The sequence below is a fragment of the Littorina saxatilis genome, linkage group LG9, assembly GCF_037325665.1.
Source record: "Littorina saxatilis isolate snail1 linkage group LG9, US_GU_Lsax_2.0, whole genome shotgun sequence".
In the NCBI taxonomy this organism is placed as follows: domain Eukaryota; kingdom Metazoa; phylum Mollusca; class Gastropoda; order Littorinimorpha; family Littorinidae; genus Littorina; species Littorina saxatilis.
Genome location: NC_090253.1, coordinates 41,504,079 through 41,523,356, shown reverse-complemented (window position 1 = coordinate 41,523,356; position 19,278 = coordinate 41,504,079). Strand labels below are relative to the sequence as shown.

General features: G+C 42.3%; 1 protein-coding gene and 1 long non-coding RNA gene across 2 annotated transcripts in view; both read right to left on the bottom strand.

The window, feature by feature from the left end:
- The window catches only part of LOC138976113 (putative RNA-binding protein EEED8.10), a 52,875-nt gene that overhangs the window by 2,417 nt on the left and 31,180 nt on the right, over positions 1 to 19,278 (bottom strand). The window contains exons 13-20 of the mRNA XM_070348937.1: positions 18,187 to 18,294; positions 16,339 to 16,387; positions 15,988 to 16,031; positions 15,395 to 15,474; positions 13,765 to 13,870; positions 12,635 to 12,722; positions 11,379 to 11,525; positions 10,092 to 10,808 (exon numbers count right to left, since the gene is read on the bottom strand). Of these exons, the coding sequence (XP_070205038.1) occupies positions 10,092 to 10,808; positions 11,379 to 11,525; positions 12,635 to 12,722; positions 13,765 to 13,870; positions 15,395 to 15,474; positions 15,988 to 16,031; positions 16,339 to 16,387; positions 18,187 to 18,294 (1,339 nt within the window). The remainder of the gene's footprint in view (positions 1 to 10,091; positions 10,809 to 11,378; positions 11,526 to 12,634; positions 12,723 to 13,764; positions 13,871 to 15,394; positions 15,475 to 15,987; positions 16,032 to 16,338; positions 16,388 to 18,186; positions 18,295 to 19,278) is intronic.
- LOC138976122 (uncharacterized) lies at positions 1,162 to 8,742 on the bottom strand. The gene is made up of 3 exons (XR_011458881.1): positions 8,532 to 8,742; positions 7,737 to 7,787; positions 1,162 to 1,331 (listed from the first exon to the last, which is right to left on the bottom strand). It is a non-coding gene; the product is annotated as an uncharacterized lncRNA (long non-coding RNA).

Genomic DNA, 19,278 nt, shown 5'->3' with positions numbered 1-19,278 from the left:
ATGCATTTATAGTTCTTAAAAATGCCAAACGTGTAACTCATTATACATTTGCCCCTTATGGCATAAATAAACTAACACTGTACTGTATTGCATGGTAGGTATAAGCCACGTATTTTATTCAGTTATGATTCATGTCCGTCAAGTATAACCGTTTGTCCATGTCTTTTAACAGTTTTGTTTTGTTGTTTCTTTTTTTCTGCAAAAGCTGTCCATTTCGATACTAGGTCGAACAAAGTACGCTTATCTCATGCCTCAACTCTGAGCTAAACATCGTCTCCACCGGTCAGAAGAGGCAGGGCAGGGCCAGCAGGTGCGGCAGTGTTACATTGTTTGTCAGCGCAATCGGGGACGTTAAAGGGAATCAAGGACACAGAGAGTCCGCATGCGGACAGCAAGAAGCTGCCGCCAAGAGTTATCGGGAAGAAAGATCCAGTCTCTTAGTCTTACAGTGAGTTTGTGTAGTTACAAATGTAATGGTTTGAAGATTTCTTCTCTCTGTTATTGCTTGAGTGCCTATGTTAATCTCAGTTATTCAAGTATGGGCTGTATATTGTAAATGCGTGTGTGTGCATAAGAGAGAGAGAGAGAGAGAGAGAGAGAGAGAGAGAGAGAGAGAGAGAGAGAGAGAGAGGGGGGGGGGGCGGTGGTGACACACTATACTTCCGTTTGCTGTTTAAAAGGATACTTACAAAATCGACAATCCCATCAATCAGTCGAGACACAATTTATTAACAACAGAATTTTAATTATATACCAACTTATTTAATGCATACACTCTTACATATGTATACATCTGAATGCATAAAGCACACACACACAAACATGTACAAAGTACCCCCCCCCCCCCCAAAAAATAAAAAAAAAATAAAAAAAACATGCCACCCATTAAAATGCTGATAACTCATGAATTACTTATGCAACTTGCTTCAAATTTGGTGTACATTGGCCTGAGATATGGGATGATAATTCCACACAGTTTCATGAATGCCGGTCAAGTGCGCATGGCTTATAATTATATCTATATGCCGCTGGTTTCATAATACTACATCTACTAAAACAGATAAAATGGATAAAAATTTGAATGCATCACATTATTTCATGACAATAGGACTTTTAACTGTGTTGGTCAGAACATGATTAACGAGATGACCGCGGGGGAGCTAGCTGGTCCTGTCCATTGCTGAGCGGCTCCCATCCCCGGTTTTGGGCATGGCCTGCAGAGGATCCTTCCCAGAGGAGCCTACTTCAAGTGCAGCCACATGTCCTTCCAGGTGTGTTTGTCACCACTACCAGGATAGGTGAAGGGAGGTTGATAACCACCCGTCAAAGACCTGTAATTACAAAAATAGTACTTAAAAATCTGAAACAGTTTCAAAACTGTTAGCACACTGCTGTTAATCGCCATAAGTTGTGCATGACTCGACTATGATGTGCCGTAATTATGCATTAAAATTATGATGAAAAAACAACAACCTGAAAAGTGATGGGCGTGTCAGGATAGGGCGGATAATCGTTATATGAAATCTTTAGAAATGTGTCCTGTTTCAGTTATTAATCTTTAAATGTTATAACAACATCCTGGAAATTCACCTCGTAATACTAAAGTAGAAATGGCCCAGTCAGGCTGATTTTTTGGCAAATACAGGTTGACCTTAAAAAATGCAACCCTCAAAAATGTTAATAACTTCTACATCTGTTGACCAAATCACTTTATATTTGGGGGACATAAACTTAAGCCTATGCATGACCCTTCCACATCTTGGCAACTTTTTTTTTTGAAATAGCACAAAAGTCTGACCATTTGATCTACAAAATTGCCCCTTTGTGAAAGTGTCATGGTAGCTGAAGTTTATGTCACCCAAATATAAAGTGATTCGGTCAACAGATGTAGAAGTTATTAGCATTTTTGAGGGTTGCATTTTTGGGGGGTCACCCTGTCACCCAGTCTTCTTCAAATTGGCAAAACAACACTGCTAGGCACAACAGCTGAAACAAATCAATTTGTGTGGGCAAAAAATGAGTTGTTCTTCAATTTGAGATAATAAAAAAATAAAAAAACAGGGTCACTCTTGCTCACACAATCAAATATGCATCCAAATCAGTATGTGTTGTTCACATATCTTGTCTAACATGGACGCTATGGCATGCTGAGCGGTGTAGGTGTCAATACTCTCAGCAGGCATAAAAGGCAGTTTTGAAGCCATTTTAGCGGGTAATAAGACAAAGAATGGTACATTTGAGTAACTCGCAAACGCATTGCCTCCAAACTTTCGGAGATTTGTGTTAACACATGTCGTAAAGTACACACGAAATCTCAAGTCATGTGAGGTATCAGTTCTGCTGTTATGCGACATCCCAGAAAGAGTTTTAAAAATAAAGATGTACCCTGTCCGATTGAACAGAATTTTTTTTAGAATTAGCATGCATTTAGAAAAATGAAAGCTTCAATTTACCCTTAAATTTAATACAGTTTCACCAATGGCTGTTCAAAGTGCACTTGTGTAAACGCACACACACATTTTTGGGAAATGCTTTTTCAAGAGCCATTGATCAGTTAAGCGTGTTGGCAGTGAGCTTTGCTATGCGTAGGCCGACATTTGCGCTCAGCGCTCTGAATGAGTCAACTTCTTAAAAAACCTACTTTCGCGTTGAAATCCTCATACCACCCATGTCTGATAAAATATGTACATGAAATTTGAGTGTGTGGCGCATCTGTCATTGTTCTTGAAGATTTCAACAAATAAAATTTGTTCAATGATTCAGCAAAAACCTATCGTCAATTTAAGAACTGTTTCTGACATGACAAATAACAGCAGACCTAATGTCTCAAATTACTTGAAATTCCGAAAGTACTTTACAACATGTGTTAGCACAACTCTCCGAAAGTTTGAAGGCAACGCGTTAGCGAGTTACTGTTAACCCATGGTTTGTAAAAATGTAAAAACATTTTACAAATCACGTCGAACCTAAAACCGCGATTTGTAAAAATGTAAAAATATCGCATTCCACAAAGTAATGCATGCCTTTTATTTTTATTAATTTTTCTTGTTTAGAGCCTCTACGCTGAGTGGTGGGGGTTAGGGTTAGGGTTAGTTCCACATCCCATGTTGGTGCAATCCCATTTTGCCACCGTCCCATTTTTTGCCCCATCCCATTTTTGCGACATTTCACAAGCCAAGCGTCATTTTACAAACATGTCATAACAATAGCGCGACATCCCATTTTGACACCATATCCCATTTGGCCGCCATGCCCTTTCACCGCATTCCATTTCGCCCCCATCCCATTGTCGCGACATTTCACAAGCCAAGCGTCATTTTACTACCGTGTCATAACAATAGCGCGACATCCCATTTTGACACCATCTCATTTGGCCGCCATCCCATTTTTTTATTTATTCTTCTTGCCAAGCCTTGCTATACTACTATACTGCGTTATTCAACTAGGAAGACATGGGGCCCGGGTAGCTCAGGTGGTAGAGCACTAGACTTGTGATCGAAAGGTCGCTGGTTCGAATCCGGGCCGGGACGGACACGGGTCAACTTTATGTGCAGACCCAGAGACGGTATCCATCTCCCACCTCCGTGTCACCACAATGGCACGTTAAAGATCTTGGTCATTCTACCATAAGTGCAGATGGCTGATACCACCTAAACACGCATACATCAAAAGCCGTGAGGGCGTAAAAACTCGAATCGTATAAACCAATTCATGTCCAATATAGGCAATTAAGACCTGACGGACAATAAGCCCCTTATAAAAAAAGGAAGACATTCCGTTTACGCCAAATCCCATTTTTGCCACAATCCAAAATGTCACGAAATAGGGATGGTGGCGAAATGGGATGACGGCATGGCGACAAAATGGAATGTGGCGCCAGTGGTATGACACGGTGGTAAAATGACACTTGGCCTGTGAAATGTCGCAAAAATGGGATGGGGGCAAAATGGGATAACGGCGAAACGGGATTAAGCCAAGAGGGGATGTGGAGCTAATGGTACTTGGTATGATGGTAAAATGACACTTGGCCTGTAAAATGTCGCGAAAATGGGATGGGGGCGAAATGGGCTAACGGCGAAACGGGATTGCGCCAAAATGGGATGTGGAGCTAATGGTACATAATATGGTGGTAAAATGACACTTGGCCTAAGAAATGTCGCCAAAATGGGATGGGGGCGAATTGGAATAACGGCGAAAGGGGACTAATAGATCCCTTGACTTTGGGGTAGTGCGACTCTGTCACTGCTAGCTTTCCACTGGGAGGAAGCGACCGGAATTTCCCAATGATGGGACCTCCGAATAATGAAAATAAAAATAAAAAATAAAAATCTTAAAATTAACAGTAACAGAGTCGCGCTACCCAAAAGTCAAGGGATTTCGTATTCGTCCCTTGACTTTGGAGTTGACAAGAAAATATCGGGCGCAAAAACGTGATTTGTAAAAATGTTTACCGTGATTTGTACAATTTTTTTGTCTCATTACCCGCTAATGCGGCTTTAAAAACTGCCTTTTATGCCTGCTGAGAGGATTGACACCTACACCGCTCAGCATGCCATAGCGTCCATGTTAGACAAGATATGTGAACAAAACTTACTGATTTGGATGCAAATTTGATTGTTTTGTCTATAAAGAACATGCTAAACATGTTTTGTTTTAGCAGTTCTGATTCGTTGTCAATTTTAACGCGGGAACCTTGATTTTGCGAATTTGATTTTGGGGTGTGTTTGTGTTGTAGACTTCACTGTATCGACACAGAATACAGAATACAGAATACAGTATTTATTGAGCCAAGTGACATTAAAAAACATTTAAAGCACAAGGAATTTCACGTAGTGTTGGTAAAATCACGCACACACACACACCCACACACACACTGACACACACACACACACACGCCCACACATACACTGACATACACACCAACACACACACGCCCACACTACAGCAGTCACGATCACACCATCACACGCAGGGCAGACATGAGGTTAAACAAATGACAATCATCTATTAAAAGAAAATGTACAAAGAGTGGTCATGTAAACTCAATCTGTTTTCTGAATAAGTTAGGGGCATAAAAGGCCTTTCCAGTCATATAATTGGTTTTTACGATAAACGGCCTCATCATAAAGATCTGCCCTCAAACGCATCTGTAAAGTTTTTTTTATGACGAGTAGTGTAGAACAATCACCATCTTGCACATCTGATCGCAAGATTATGCATCCCCGAAAAATTCTATGTCTCCGGCGCATCAGTATCTGTCCGAAGTGTTTGAAAACAACTAATTACAACACACACACCCCCCCTCCCAACCTCCACCACCACCCCACCCCCCAACCTCCACCATCCCCCCCTTCCCACCTCCACCACCACCACCCCCCCTTCCCACCCAAGAAAAAAAAGAATAAACACATTGATAAATACAAGGAGAAGGAAAGAATTAATTTACTTTTTTTTTTCAATTGTTTTTGATAACAAATCTATTGCTTCTAGGTCATCATTATCAGGCCGATGATTAAACCAAAGCTTAGTCACGGAAATGCATATATGGACTAAAAATGACGTGTTTTTTCTTGCAGGACAATGGCTTGGACACTTATGACTTCATCCTGAATCGGCAGAGCAGCGATGGATGCCATGGACGCCTTCCACCTAGCGGGCACACAGATGGTTCACAAATCTACCCACTTGTATATTGCATACCTACCCCCTCACTCTCAACCATTGCTCCTTCAGTTCTGTAGTAAAACATAGAGCGATCATTTCTGAAAATATTGTAAGACATTAGCTTCTTTACTTCTGCAGCTGCATCAAAACACACACACACACACACACACACTTGATACCGATGCCACATTTCAAGTAATCGGGCTGCATGTATATTTGTTGTCTTCTGACACGGCTATGCATGCTAAAGTCCACAATCAGAATGGCAGGATCTATTGGAAAACCCGTTTTCTTTTTTTTGCATTTTACGGTAAATACATTTTTGTCTTTGATCTTCAGGCTTCCATAACAGTTCTCTAAATGTCTTGAGAATACGCCTGAAACGTTACATGAACCAAAACAACAACCGAAAAACAAACGCTGTGCATAGGGAACACAAATATCGATGATAATCTGCTAATAATTTAGCAGGGAGTATCAGCCGGGACATTATTTATTATTCTGAATAGATCAACACTCATATATGCATCAAGTGTACTAATTGATCCTGCTAAATAGTTGTATTTGTTTGTGACTGATGCACTTTTTATTCACTTTGCACATGTATCACGAAACACAAATCAAGGGAGGTAATTTTGCTCGGATTAGATGGTTCCCTCCCCTGATAACAAAAGCACACAAATTAATTTTCCCCCCCTTCTCGTATGTGTTATTCAGACGTTTTGTTGGTTTTTGTTGAATATTGATGTGAAAGGTTCAGTCCTTCCCGAGTAAACTATTCGATTTACAGTCTCAGAACAGACCAGGCCTGAAAAGACCATCGCTAAACACATCAACTAATCAGCCTGGGTGCAGTTTGTGATTGTTTTTTATTGACTGATTTGTGAACGAACACAAGCAGGAATCTGTGATGATAACACATCAAAATAAATTATCACTTTGCGCATGAAGCAGCCAGGTTGTCGAATCTAAGTCTTTGTTCATGTACAATCTTGTCTAAATCTGAGATGGTGAGCCAAAGGCTTTCATGGGAACGACTGTGCCTTTCTGTGTCTCTCAATTTTTACACCACTTGCTACTCATGATTGCATGACACTAAGAACAGGCAAGATGTGGATATCGTGGTTTTAATGATACATTCGGGCATACAAATGGTTACCGCTGTTTTCTTAGATACGTGTGATCTCTCTTTTTCCCCTGGTCCTTTCTTTTTGATGTTATTTAGCCTGAAGTTTGTTGCAGCTATTGGTTCGCTTGCATTTGTTGTCATAGTAATTGTGGATATGTTATTTAATTTAGGGGCGGATCAGTTACTTTGTAAGGGGGGGGGCACTTTGAATCGAAAGTGAATGTGATGGGCGCGAAGCGCCCGAATTTGCTAGGGGGGTCCGGGGGCATGCCCCCCCGGAAAACAATTTTGCCCAAAGAAGCAAAATGGTGCCATCTGGTGCCATTTGAACTTACAAATGGTCATAGAATCAGCATAGAAAAATCTTTTTTTTCTTCTTTTTTTTTTCTTTTTTTTCGGGGGGGGGGGGGGCACGTGCCCCCTGTGCCCCCCCCCCCCCTCGTCCGCCCCTGTAATTTGTGTTCCCTTATTATGTTGTCACTGTCAGCTTGATGAATAAAGGCTATGAGAAAAAAAATGTTATCCTTCACTATTATACTAAATATTTCTGATACCTTGACCAAATACGATGTTTATTTTTGCGTGTTCTCGTTTTTTCAGAGCGAACACACACACACACACACACACACACACACACACACACACACACACACACACACACACACACACACAGTCTCTCTTTCTCTCTCTCTCTCTCTCTCTCTCTCTCTGTGTCTTTCTCTCTCTCTCCCACCCACACACACGTACACGTATACACACACACACACACACACACACACACACACACACACACACACACACACACACACAGTTTCAATGTTAAAAACTTGAAACAGTATCCCTGTAGCATCGATGAAGGTTGTGTACAGGAACATCATAAAAGCTTGCTTACAAACGGACTCGCTGTAATCGAATAAAACAGCTTTCGAATAAAATAGCTTACCGTTGCTTGCTCAAACTGCGGCTTCCTTGTCCACATTCCTGGCGCACAGATCTGCAATGTGCAACGTTACTGTTGAATACACACAATTTATGTTGAAGTCAGAGGGCACAGACAGACATATCCCCCCCCCCCCCCCCCTACACACACACACACACACACGCGCGCGCGCGCGATGCACGTCACCTTATCATTTAATCACACAATGTAAAAACGTGGTGGTTAAAACTGAATAATAGTATCATGAATCTCTGAAGAGAATTTTTTTTTTTTCAACAGTCGTTCGTGTAAGGCACACGCAGATTGAATGAATGTAACTGAAGCCATACCGTAAAAACTAAGAACAGATCTATAAGATTCTAAAAAAAATGTGACATTTTAGTTCTATTCATCTGGATGAGCTTGATCTGTCCATAGATGACGAGTTAACGATACCGTCTGTATAGATCTATGATCTGTCCGAAGTAGAATCGGCCACTGAAAATGTTCTCCCCCCTCCCTTTCCCACGACACACACCACGACACGACACTAGCTGAGAAAAGGAAAAGTTGTGGAGGAATACATAATGTAAAAACCAGATCTAAAAGTAAGCCCGGTTTAAGATTTCAAACCGCCTTTGAGTATGAAATGTTCGGACGCGCCCTTTCAGCCTACAGTGAAATGGTAATCATGTACACGTGTACAAGCTTTCTTTCAGAACTGTGAAACGTAATAACTAGGTTTGAATTCAAATATACAAGTAAAGTTAATGGAAGATCAAAGTAAAGGTTGGGTGTAATGTCAACAATTATACTTACATTCCGTTTCAGCATGCTCTTCCACAGGAAAAACTCCCAGGGCTTTGTCCTGCTTGCGATTTTGCCAAAAGTACTTTGAGCACACCCCCGACGTAACTTTCAATGAGCATCATAGTGTTTTTGCCACTTGCCGGTTGAATTTGGCGCCTAATTCCAACTTCGCTGCATCTCAGGGTTGTTTCTGGTCCCCCAAATGTACACATTCACACCTATGCCGCCCTGATCGATCACAATTTTGCTTTTTACGTAACTGGCGCAAGATGGCAGACATCTTTGGACCATAAATGACTCTTTGCGCATGCGCCGCTAATAATTTGATTGGTCGATATTTTTAGGCAGAGCACATGGTCTCAGAAAACAGAAAAGTAAACATTGGAAGCGTGAGTCACGCTCCCAAAAAATAGAAACTTTTTTTACATATATGTTTTTTTCTGTAACTTTTTGCCCCATGGTTCATTCATCATCTGAAATAACTTTTTAGCGAAATCTAACCATACGATTAATGGAAAAAAGTCAAAATGTAGACGACCACCTTTAAGACCTGATTTTCTCAGATTGTTTTAGGTCTTAAAAGGGGGGTTCCTCTGTACATAAATCAATCACCAGAGGCCTGCAACTGTATCTATTCCCAAGTCAGCAAGTCACCGAGGATCCTTTTGACTATCGTTGAGACAAAAGTGTTTTCCACGCCAAACTATTTTTGTGAAAGAGTTATCAAATAACAACAGGCACTTGAGCAAGAGACTAAAATTATCAAGTATAAACTCACAATTCGTCAAATGTTATGGATGTAAGTTTGAAGTACAGATAAGTGCAATATTTCACCCGCAAATCTTTTCAGAATGATAGAACAGTGATTGAACTGAAATCAAAAAACCAAATAGACTGCTAACTTTCCAAAATTCAGAATAAAAAAACAGGAATTGTAGGTTATTGTAACATTTAATCATTGACAAAACAAAACGTTACATTTACCTTTTGTTTTGTCAATAATGAAACGTTCCAATAACCTACAATTCTTGGTTTTTTTTATTCTGAATTTTGGAACGTCGGCAGTCGATCTGTTTTTGGATTTCAGTGCAATCACTGTTCTATCACTGACAATTTTCAAAACTGTTCTATCCACATAAGTTAACATCCTGGCTGTGGCAGAATCGGATCACTCTGTTACATGAACCAGTCACAACCAAGTGTAAAAATAGAGATTAAAAACTGCTCCAAAAAAAATCAATATGTATGTACCAGTATGTATGATCCGTGACTCATAAAATAGAAGACATTATTTTTTTAGACATAAGAAATAATACATAAGATAATTTATAGTCCATAAAATTAAACAATGGATGGAAAAGTGTGGTTGATCTGCTCTTAAAACAACCAAACAACAAATGACAACAACCCTAAACATAAAAATATACAAAGTAAGAACACCATAAGTTCTCCAGACAGGCACGAATGCCCACATCCATTCTACCCCCACTCACAAACACACACACACACACTGTTCACGTGATTCCTGCATTAAATATACCCCTGATGCAAGTAAAATAAGAAACCAACCTATCCTTGGCAGTGGTGCAGGTTGGGCTACTCTTGCAGGGGCCGGCACATCCTCTCCTTCCCACGATTCCTCCTCCTCCTCTTCCACTGCTGATGGACATGTGTCCTTTATCACTTCTGTCCTCGCAACTAAGCTGTCTCCCCCATCACCACCACCTGCAGCCCCAACACCGTCCGCTTGTTCTGTTTTTTTCACTTCTGCTATTACATGTGAATTGCTTCCCTTCGCCTCCGTGTTGCTTTTACTTGATTCTCTGTCGTTTCTTTCTTGAGGTGCACTTTTACTTTTGTCTTGTAAATGACTTCCATCATGGTTGCCTCCTTCTGCAAGGAAAGCATGTGACCTGGCTTCGGCATGTCCTTTTCTGGCCACAATGCCAAGTTCTTCAGCAGCATTTCTTTCAGCAGCATTTCTTTCTGACACCCTGTCTCTTTGAGCATTCCTCTCTGGTTGTTTGTCTCCATCGCCTAACACATCAACACCCTCCTGCAAGTGACCTTGACCTTCTGCGTTCTCTCCTTCCTCGAACAAGTCGTCCATTTCCTCGAAGTCGTCCCCGGCTTCCTCGTCGCTCCAGGGCTCGGGCAGGTAGATCATGTCGTCGTCGTTAAAGTAGCGGTTGGCGCGGTTGACCCGGGTCAACGTGACCCAGCTGGGGAGACCCGTTTCCAGGCTTGTCGTCCCTGTTTCCGCCTCTTGAAACAGCATGGTTGTACCTGTTGATGAAGAAAAAGATCTGTTGATTTTTTGGCATGGTTTTTTTTAATATATTTTTGTTTAAAGTGTTACAGTCTGGTGCTCCCACTGACATGTGCCTGTAGTCTATTCTCAGAGTTGCGACTGTTGCACAACCTTTGTAGTATAAGGCATGAGATCCTGAAATTGTAACAAAACCAGTGCTGCTATTTTTGTCCCCTCTGCATGAAAAAAGATCATAACTATACTCAGACTCCGCACTGGACATATCAGACTAATAAACCATCATATGGCCACAAAGCTGAAGCTGGTTCCCTCCCCCTTATGTCAGTGTGGCAAGAATCAGACAGCAGAGCACATCCTGCAGGCTTGTCCATACCACAGTGCTCTGAGGGACACCATCTGGCCAGAGGAGACAGCACTACAAAAGAAGCTATACGGCCCCAGAGAGGACTTGGAGAGGACAGCACGTTTCGCCCTGCAGTCCGGACTGACGATCTAACAGCGAACGACAAGAAGAAGAGGGGGTTGGGTTGAGGAGGCTGGTCAGAGGAAGAGAACAAACAATGCAAACACTGAGCCAAACCTACCTCCAATGATAACCTCCAGCTGGCGCTCAGGGTGCATGTCGCAGAGGCCAGAGGTGAGAGGTGAAAGGGCGGTGGTCATGAGACTGGTGTTGTTGCTGAGGTCAAGCAGTGTCAGTCTGCTGCACAGCTCCAACACACGCTGCACACCTGCACACCGTGACACACAAATGTCACATCACTTCAGTGAAACCTCCCTTTTAAGACCCCTATATTAAAAAGACTCCTTCCCTTTTAAGAACCTGTTTTCTCAGACTTGCTGTTCAAAACCTCTGTAAATTTACCCCCATTCTAAGACTCCCTCCTTTTTAAGACCTGATTTTCTCAGATTTTTTGGAGGTCTTAAAAGGGGGGTTCCACTGTACCAGATAAATAAACCTGGAACTAATGTCTTCCTCATGCAGCATTCACTGTGGGTTACAGCTTTAAAAAAAAAAAAGGCACATCAGAAGCTCAAACGCACCGATTACAGTGCATACATGTGGCACTGATATCACATGCGACGTTATGCTATTGCTAACTCTTGCAATGACGGATCCGATTTCATAAAGGGCTCGTAATCTTAAAGTCACCAGCCTAAGCCCTGAAAATGGATGAAAGGACATAAAGATAGGAAGGTGGAGAGCACGTGAGAGCAACACATGTGCAGGGATTTCCTGCTGTTCTACACTCTTCCAGTGACCAACAGGACTCTGCAATTCCAACATCAACTCCACAAAGGTAGGCAGCAACTGTTCCAATGTTGTTGGGGAAAAAAGATTCAGGGTCTACTGCAACTCAAGGTTAATTATCTAAATATGCTTGCCAAAAAGCATGCAATACCATTTTTCCAATCATATTCCCTCTGCTCTTTGCATTTCTTGGCTATATTAGCATTTTACATGAAGATCATCCCTAAAATCAGTGCAATGTTTTACTCACCTGTTTGGGCGGGGATGTAGCTCAGTCGGTAGCGCGCTGGATTTGTATCCCGTTGGCCGCTGTCAGCGTGAGTTCGTCCCCACGTTTGGCGAGAGATTTATTTCTCAGAGTCAACTTTGTGTGCAGACTCTCCTCGGTGTCCGAACACCCCCGTGTGTACACGCAAGCACAAGACCAAGTGCGCACGAAAAAGATCCTGTAATCCATGTCAGAGTTCGGTGGGTTATAGAAACACAAAAATACCCAGCATGCTTCCTCCGAAAGCGGCGTATGGCTGCTTAAATGGCGGGGTAAAAACGGGAGTTTCAGCCCATTAACGAACAAACAAACAAACTCACCTGTTTCTGTAACGTCGAGGCAGGTGCGAAGCCACAGTCTCTCCAACACACCCTTTGATGCCAGCTTCTCTAGAAGCTCATCCTTCACCTGCGATGATTAGTGTTTGAATAGTATTCATCAGGCAGGTCAGCCAATTAGACAACTTCCGGAAATAACTCTGTCGGGTTTGTATGGGTTGTGGAAGAGTGAGTACCCTTGCTTTTGCGCAGACAAACTTTGCCATGTGCTTCCTGTACATGTGTTTGAGCATAGACCATTTATCCTGGACCGCCAACTAGCTCTCTCTCCGCTCTTTCTCTCTATTACGAGGTAGCGGCCTCTCGCATTTAGGAACCTACGCTTACAAGCCTTTCAGAAATCAGGGGGACGTGATATCCGGTGTCGATTGTAAACATGGACGAAGTTGCCGAGGTAAGTTCTGAAAATGCTAAAACAAACTCAGCAAAAGTGCATATGGAACATGTTTTTCGATGAGTTTTGTTAAGTTTAGTTTGGAGTTTTGGAAAATCCAGTTCATTGTCACCTCCCATTGTCACAAATAACTGGAGCGTGCTTTCTTTTCACCGTCTTCGAATCGCTGCCTTTCAAACCGGACGCTAAGCGCCCCTGAAAGTCGAGCGTCGTAACCTCGAAGGGTCACGTGACGAGTTGGCGGTCCAGGCTATTTGGTCTATGGTTTGAGACACGCGCCCTCTCGCTAGAGTCTGGCCTGCAATGTCACGTGGGAAAGTTTCCCATCATGACTTTATTTCCCACGTAACATAATAAGAAGTGAAACCTCACCAGCACTTCAGCTAAAAAGTTCAAGTTTTGCAACAAATGACTCATTGACTGCATCTGAAAATATCAGATCAAAATTTAGAAGCGCCAATGCAACATAGACACTTGTAAGCCTTTGACTTTTCTGACTATGGAGATAACGATAATGCTTCTGTTCTTGACATTTATCAAACATAGGAAGACTTGTGCAATGTCTACAAAGGAAAAATAGGGTCATGAATTCAGAAACAGATAGACTGCTGACGTTCCAAAATTAAAAAGTTATTTAAAAAAAAAAAGTTTGTTCATTCGTTAAGCAATGGTTGTGAAGAAAGCAAGAACTGCAGGACAGCAGGAGTAGCAGCATTACCTGCAGGATGTAACTGATGTTGAGCGATGTCAAATGTTTCAGTGCAGTCAGTGACGACAACCCCTGGGATGTGACGTGAGGCCGGCAACCACTCACGCTGAGATATCTGCAAAATTAATTTAATCTTAATAAAAAAGCTTCAGTGGTACCTGTGATGTAAGGCCCCTCCAATGAGAGTACACCTCCCTGGCAAGGACACCCGCTGTCCTTTGCCTATGATTTCTACTCAAATGTACCTGTCATGACAAGCTACCTGTAATGTAGGAACACTTTTGGCCGGTCCCAAGGGTGTCCTTTCATCACAGGTACCACTGTTGTCATTTTTCAAATGAATGCCTCACAAGGGCACAACAGGTCACCATCTTCAGGCTACGGACTGGTCACTGCCGGCTCCTAGCACACTTGTACAGAATGAAGATCTCTCACATGGACGAATGCCCGTGTGGAACAGGAACGCAGACTACAGAGCATGTTCTCCAAACATGCCCAATTTTTGCGGACCTGAGAAGAGAATTCTGGCCAGAGATGGTTGACCTACAGGAGAAACTGTGGGGCCCAGCGGAGCATGGCAACGGGAACGTAGAAGAAGAAGAAGAAGAAATGACTGACAGACAAGAATGCAAGATTTGGACATCCTGCTAGATAGCTGAAACTACAGGTCCTGACCGCATATTATGTAGAATCGAAGACCAAACAAGTCGCGTAAGGCGAAAATACAACATTTAGTCAAGCTGTCGAACTCACAGAATGAAACTGAACGCAATGCAATTTTTCAGCAAGACCGTATACTCGTAGCATCGTCACTCCACCGCTCGTGGCAAAGGCAGTGAAATTGACAAGAAGAGCGGGGTAGTAGTTGCGCTGAGAAGGATAGCACGCTTTTCTGTACCTCTCTTCCTTTTAACTTTCTGAGCGTGTTTTTAATCCAAACATATCATATCTATATGTTTTTGGAATCAGGAACCGACAAGAAATAAGATGAAAGTGTTTTTAAATTGATTTTGAAAATTTAATTTTGATCATAATTTTCATATTTTTAATTTTCAGAGCTTGTTTTTAATCCAAATATAACATATTTATATGTTTTTGGAATCAGAAAATGATGAAGAATAAGATGAACGTAAATTTGGATCGTTTTAAAAAAATTTGTTTTTTTTTACAATTTTCAGATTTTTAATGACCAAAGTCATTCATTAATTTTTAAGCCACCAAGCTGAAATGCAATACCGAAGTCCGGCCTTCGTCAAAGATTGCTTGGCCAAAATTTCAATCAATTTTATTGAAAAATGAGGGTGTGACAGTGCCGCCTCAACTTTTACAAAAAGCCGGATATGACGTCATCAAAGGTATTTATTGAAAAAAAGAAAAACACGTCCGGGGATATCACTCCCAGGAACTCTCATGTAAAATTTCATAAAGATCGGTCCAGTAGTTTGGTCTGAATCGCTCTACACACACACACGCACAGACAGACAGACAGACACACACACATACACCACGACCCTCGTCTCGATTCCCCCTCTATGTTAAAACATTTAGTCAAAACTTGACTAAATGTAACACAAAAATGCACATCAAATCTTTCACAATGTCCTCTGATTACTTGGTGATATAGCATCAATAATCATACCTCAGTTTCGGACAGCCTCTAGAAATGGCTTGGACTGCTCCATCTGTGACATGACAGTTCATGTCAAACCTCAGCTCTGTCTGAACACAGATGTTTCCAGCTTGTTCAAATCACTTAGGCATTGGAAATAAATTTGATAATGAATAATGATTCGTACACTTTCACATATCACCATTATTGTAATCACTCACAGAGGAAGAAGTAGAAGAAGAAGAAGTTATCACTCACCTACAACTGACAACATCATTAGCAGCAGCAGCAGAAATAATGTTTTCCTTAATCATATTTCAAGCTTGGGAAGCCTAATGTAGTAATGACTTACTTCAACACTTACAAGCTAAAATGAATGCTGTCGATAGCAGAGTAATAGTTCATAACACGAGAGAGAGAGAGAGAGTGAGTGTGTGTGCTTTTGTGTGTGCGAGTGTGTGCTTTCATGTGTGTGTGTGTGTGTGTGTGTGTGTGTGTGTGTGTGTGTGTGTGTGTGTGTGTGTGTGTGTGTGTGTGTGTGTGTGTGTGTGTGTGTGTGTGTGTGTGTGTGTGTGTGTGTGTGTGTGTGTGTGTGTGAAAGGTATTAAGCAAAGCTGCCTCACCAAGTTGTGTACATTTTTGAGGAGACTCCAAGGTTCCAAGGTAGCTGAAAACAAATGAGTATATTTAGTCTATATTGATTTTAAAATTTTTTTAAATCCTCTTGTACATGGCAGATTTCTCTATTTTGTCACACTTTAAAAATATCACAGGCAAAATATTAGCAAAATATTAGCAAAGTCGATTTTAGGGGTCAATTGGTTTCATATCATATGTTTTTAACCATAATGCCTGTGTTTCAAATCATACTGAATTTATGAAAACATTTTACAGCATGACTGCTTCATTATAGGAATTACAACATTTCAGGCAAGTAAAAGCGCCTTCTGAAAAAAGAAAAGTGTGTAACCTACCTTGAGGAAAATGACCTCCTATGTCCAGCACTTCCAGTTCTGACAATGTCTAAAACATAGGAACACAAGTACTGTACTATGTAGCCTCCAAGTTCTAGAAGTTCAAAGTGGTACATCAAGGTTACAGCTTAAAAGTTAAAGCAAAACATCACAACACAAGGTCTTCTTTTCAGTTGAGATAACAGTCATGGCATAGTTTTCCACAGGACAACTGAGGCGCGTTGCTTAGGCAGACCGTAACAGAACAGTTGCAAACGATTTCTAGGCAACGCATAGTTTTGTCGTATCGCTCGCTAACGCTTGCGAACGTTAGCATGCGCTCGGCACGAGTACCATTGTCTGGGGTCACTGAAGCGTAACAAAGGCGACCGCTCGCCGAGAATGGTCTAGGCAACGGGGGGTTTGTGCCGAGCATTCTGTAACATACCTGGGAGGTGGCACGCCAGAAACTATTGCACTGTACTGAGCTTGCTGTTTGACTCTCTCTCTCTTTCTCTCTATCGCAGTCTCTCTCTCTCTGTCTCGCTCTCTCTGTCCCCCTGTGCCTGTCTCTCTCTCTACGTCTCTGTCTCTTTCTCATTCTTTCTTTCTTTCTCTCCGCCCCACACTTGTGATTGTGGGTGTGTGTATGTGTGCGTCTGTGCGCGTGTGTGTGTGTGTGTGCGCGTGTGTATGTGTGTGTGTGTGTGTGTGCATGTGTGTGTGTGTGTGTGTGTGTGTGTGTGTGTGTGTGTGTTTCTTCGCTTGTTTAGTTGTTTGACCTGTGGTTTTGTAATTTATTTGTGGCAAGGTCGCGTTATCTGCTTTTTTCACGAGATCGGACTTAAGATTAAAAAGGCTGACGTCCACAAAAAGTCAGAGCGAGAAGAATGCGTGTAGATAGTGACACTTACGGGTTATTGTGATGAGACATAAAGAGGGAAAGAGCTCTCTCTCTCTCTCTCTCTCTCTCTCTCTCTCTCTCTCTCTCTCTCTCTCTCTCTCTCTTTCTCTTTCTCTCTCTGTCTGTCTGTCTCTCTTTCTCTCTCTCTCACACACACACATTCTGTATCTCTCTGTCCGTCTGTCTCCCCCCCCTCTCTCTCTCTCTCTCTCTCTCTCTCTCTCTCTCTCTCTCTCTCTCTCTCTCTCTCTCTCTCTCTCTCTCTCTCTCTTTACCTCTCTCACTGTCTCTTCTCTGTCTCTCTCTCTGTCACTCTCTCTGTCTCTCTCTCTCACTCTCTCTCTCACACTCTCTCTCTCTCCCCCTTCCCCACCTTCATATCTCCGTGCAATGAAGCGTGTGGGTGTATTTGCTTGTTTGCGTGTGCGTATGTGAGTGGCTCTGTGTGTGTGTGTGTGTGTGTGTGTGTGTGTGTGTGTGTGTGTGTGTGTGTGTTTACGCGTGCGTGTGTGCGGAAGGGCGAGAGGGGGCAAGAAAGAGGGGGGGAGGGGCGGGAGAGAGGGAGAGGGGGGCGAGAGAGAGAGAGAGATAGAGAGAGCGAGAAAGAGAGAGAGAAAGGGAGGGAGAGACACAGACGGACAGAGAGAGAAAGATAGAGACAGAGACACAGAGAACAAGAACAAGAACAAGAACAAGAACAAATCTTTAAATGTCTAAGGAGGAGGGGGGAGGAGGGGGGAGGGGGTGTCATAAGATACAGTAGAACCCCCCTTTTAAGACCTAAAAAAATCAGAAAAAAACCAAGTCTTAAAAAAGAGGGAGTAACAGAAAATCTGACAAAACAGGGTCTTAAAAGGGAGGGAGTCTTAATTTTGGGGGGGGGGGGGGTCTTAAAAGGGGGGGTTCCACTGTCCTGACATAGCAATGTACAGAACTCGGATTCATCCATAGCAAGTCTGACTCACTGCGATAGCTCTGACGGCATCATCTGTCAAGCTCATGCATGAGTGGATCTGTAGTTCACGCAGATGGCAACAATTCTTGCTTAACTGTTGAATGCCATAATCTGTCAACTGAATGAAAGGAAATAATTATGTTAGGTCCAAGTGTGTACGGCTGTACAAACAAAAACAAAAACAAAATCATAAAGAATCATGTGCTTTATCTGATGTTAGGTGTACAAAATTGTCATCCCAATTTACAAAGACAGGTCCGAATCAATCCATGGTTTACAAAGATATTGTTGTGCCCCTTTTTCTGCTTTTAATCCGTTATAAAAGGCAAATAACCATGCAGTAGTTACCTCCCCTACACTGACCCTTCTAAACACACACCGCCAAACACTGCATGTGCAGCTTAAATGGAAAATTTCCTAAATAAATTTTCATTTAATTAATATACTTACCCGAATCACATTAGCATTGAGTCACCTGAGATGCTTATCACTGAAAAACGCTTACCCGGCTAAAGAATTTAAAGGGAAGCAACCCCATCACCAAAACGAAAGTGAAAGTAGCTTTGGTAATGGGCCAGCACACCGGGAGTTACCTCCCATACGGGTGTATGCCACGTCACTTCCTCTAGGAACACGTGCCTATTCTCATACGGCTTTAAAAAAATCTTAAAACCATAAGCGGGGCAGGTGGGAGGGAATACAGTATGTGATTCGGGTAAGTATATTAATTAAATGAAAATTTATTTAGGAAATTTTCCATTAAATATCATATTCTTACTCCGAATCACATTAGCAGATAACATCAACAAGGCGGTGGGCTAGAAATGAATCAAAACTCACCATCAAGTTCTGGACAGGAACTGGCCTGCTGCTATGAGCGCTGGAAGGCCTCTGGAGCCATCCTGTCGAAGAGCTGTGACGTCCCGAAGATAAAAGTTTATAAAAACATCTTCGGAACGCCAATACGCAGTTGTCAGCACCTCCTCTAGACGTCTGGAGCGCAGAACTGCCAGAGAGGATGCCCACGCCCTCGTTTCATGGGCTCGGGCCGAGTCAAGTGGCAAGGAGGGCATAACCCCCCCCCCCCTCTTTGTGCGACTCC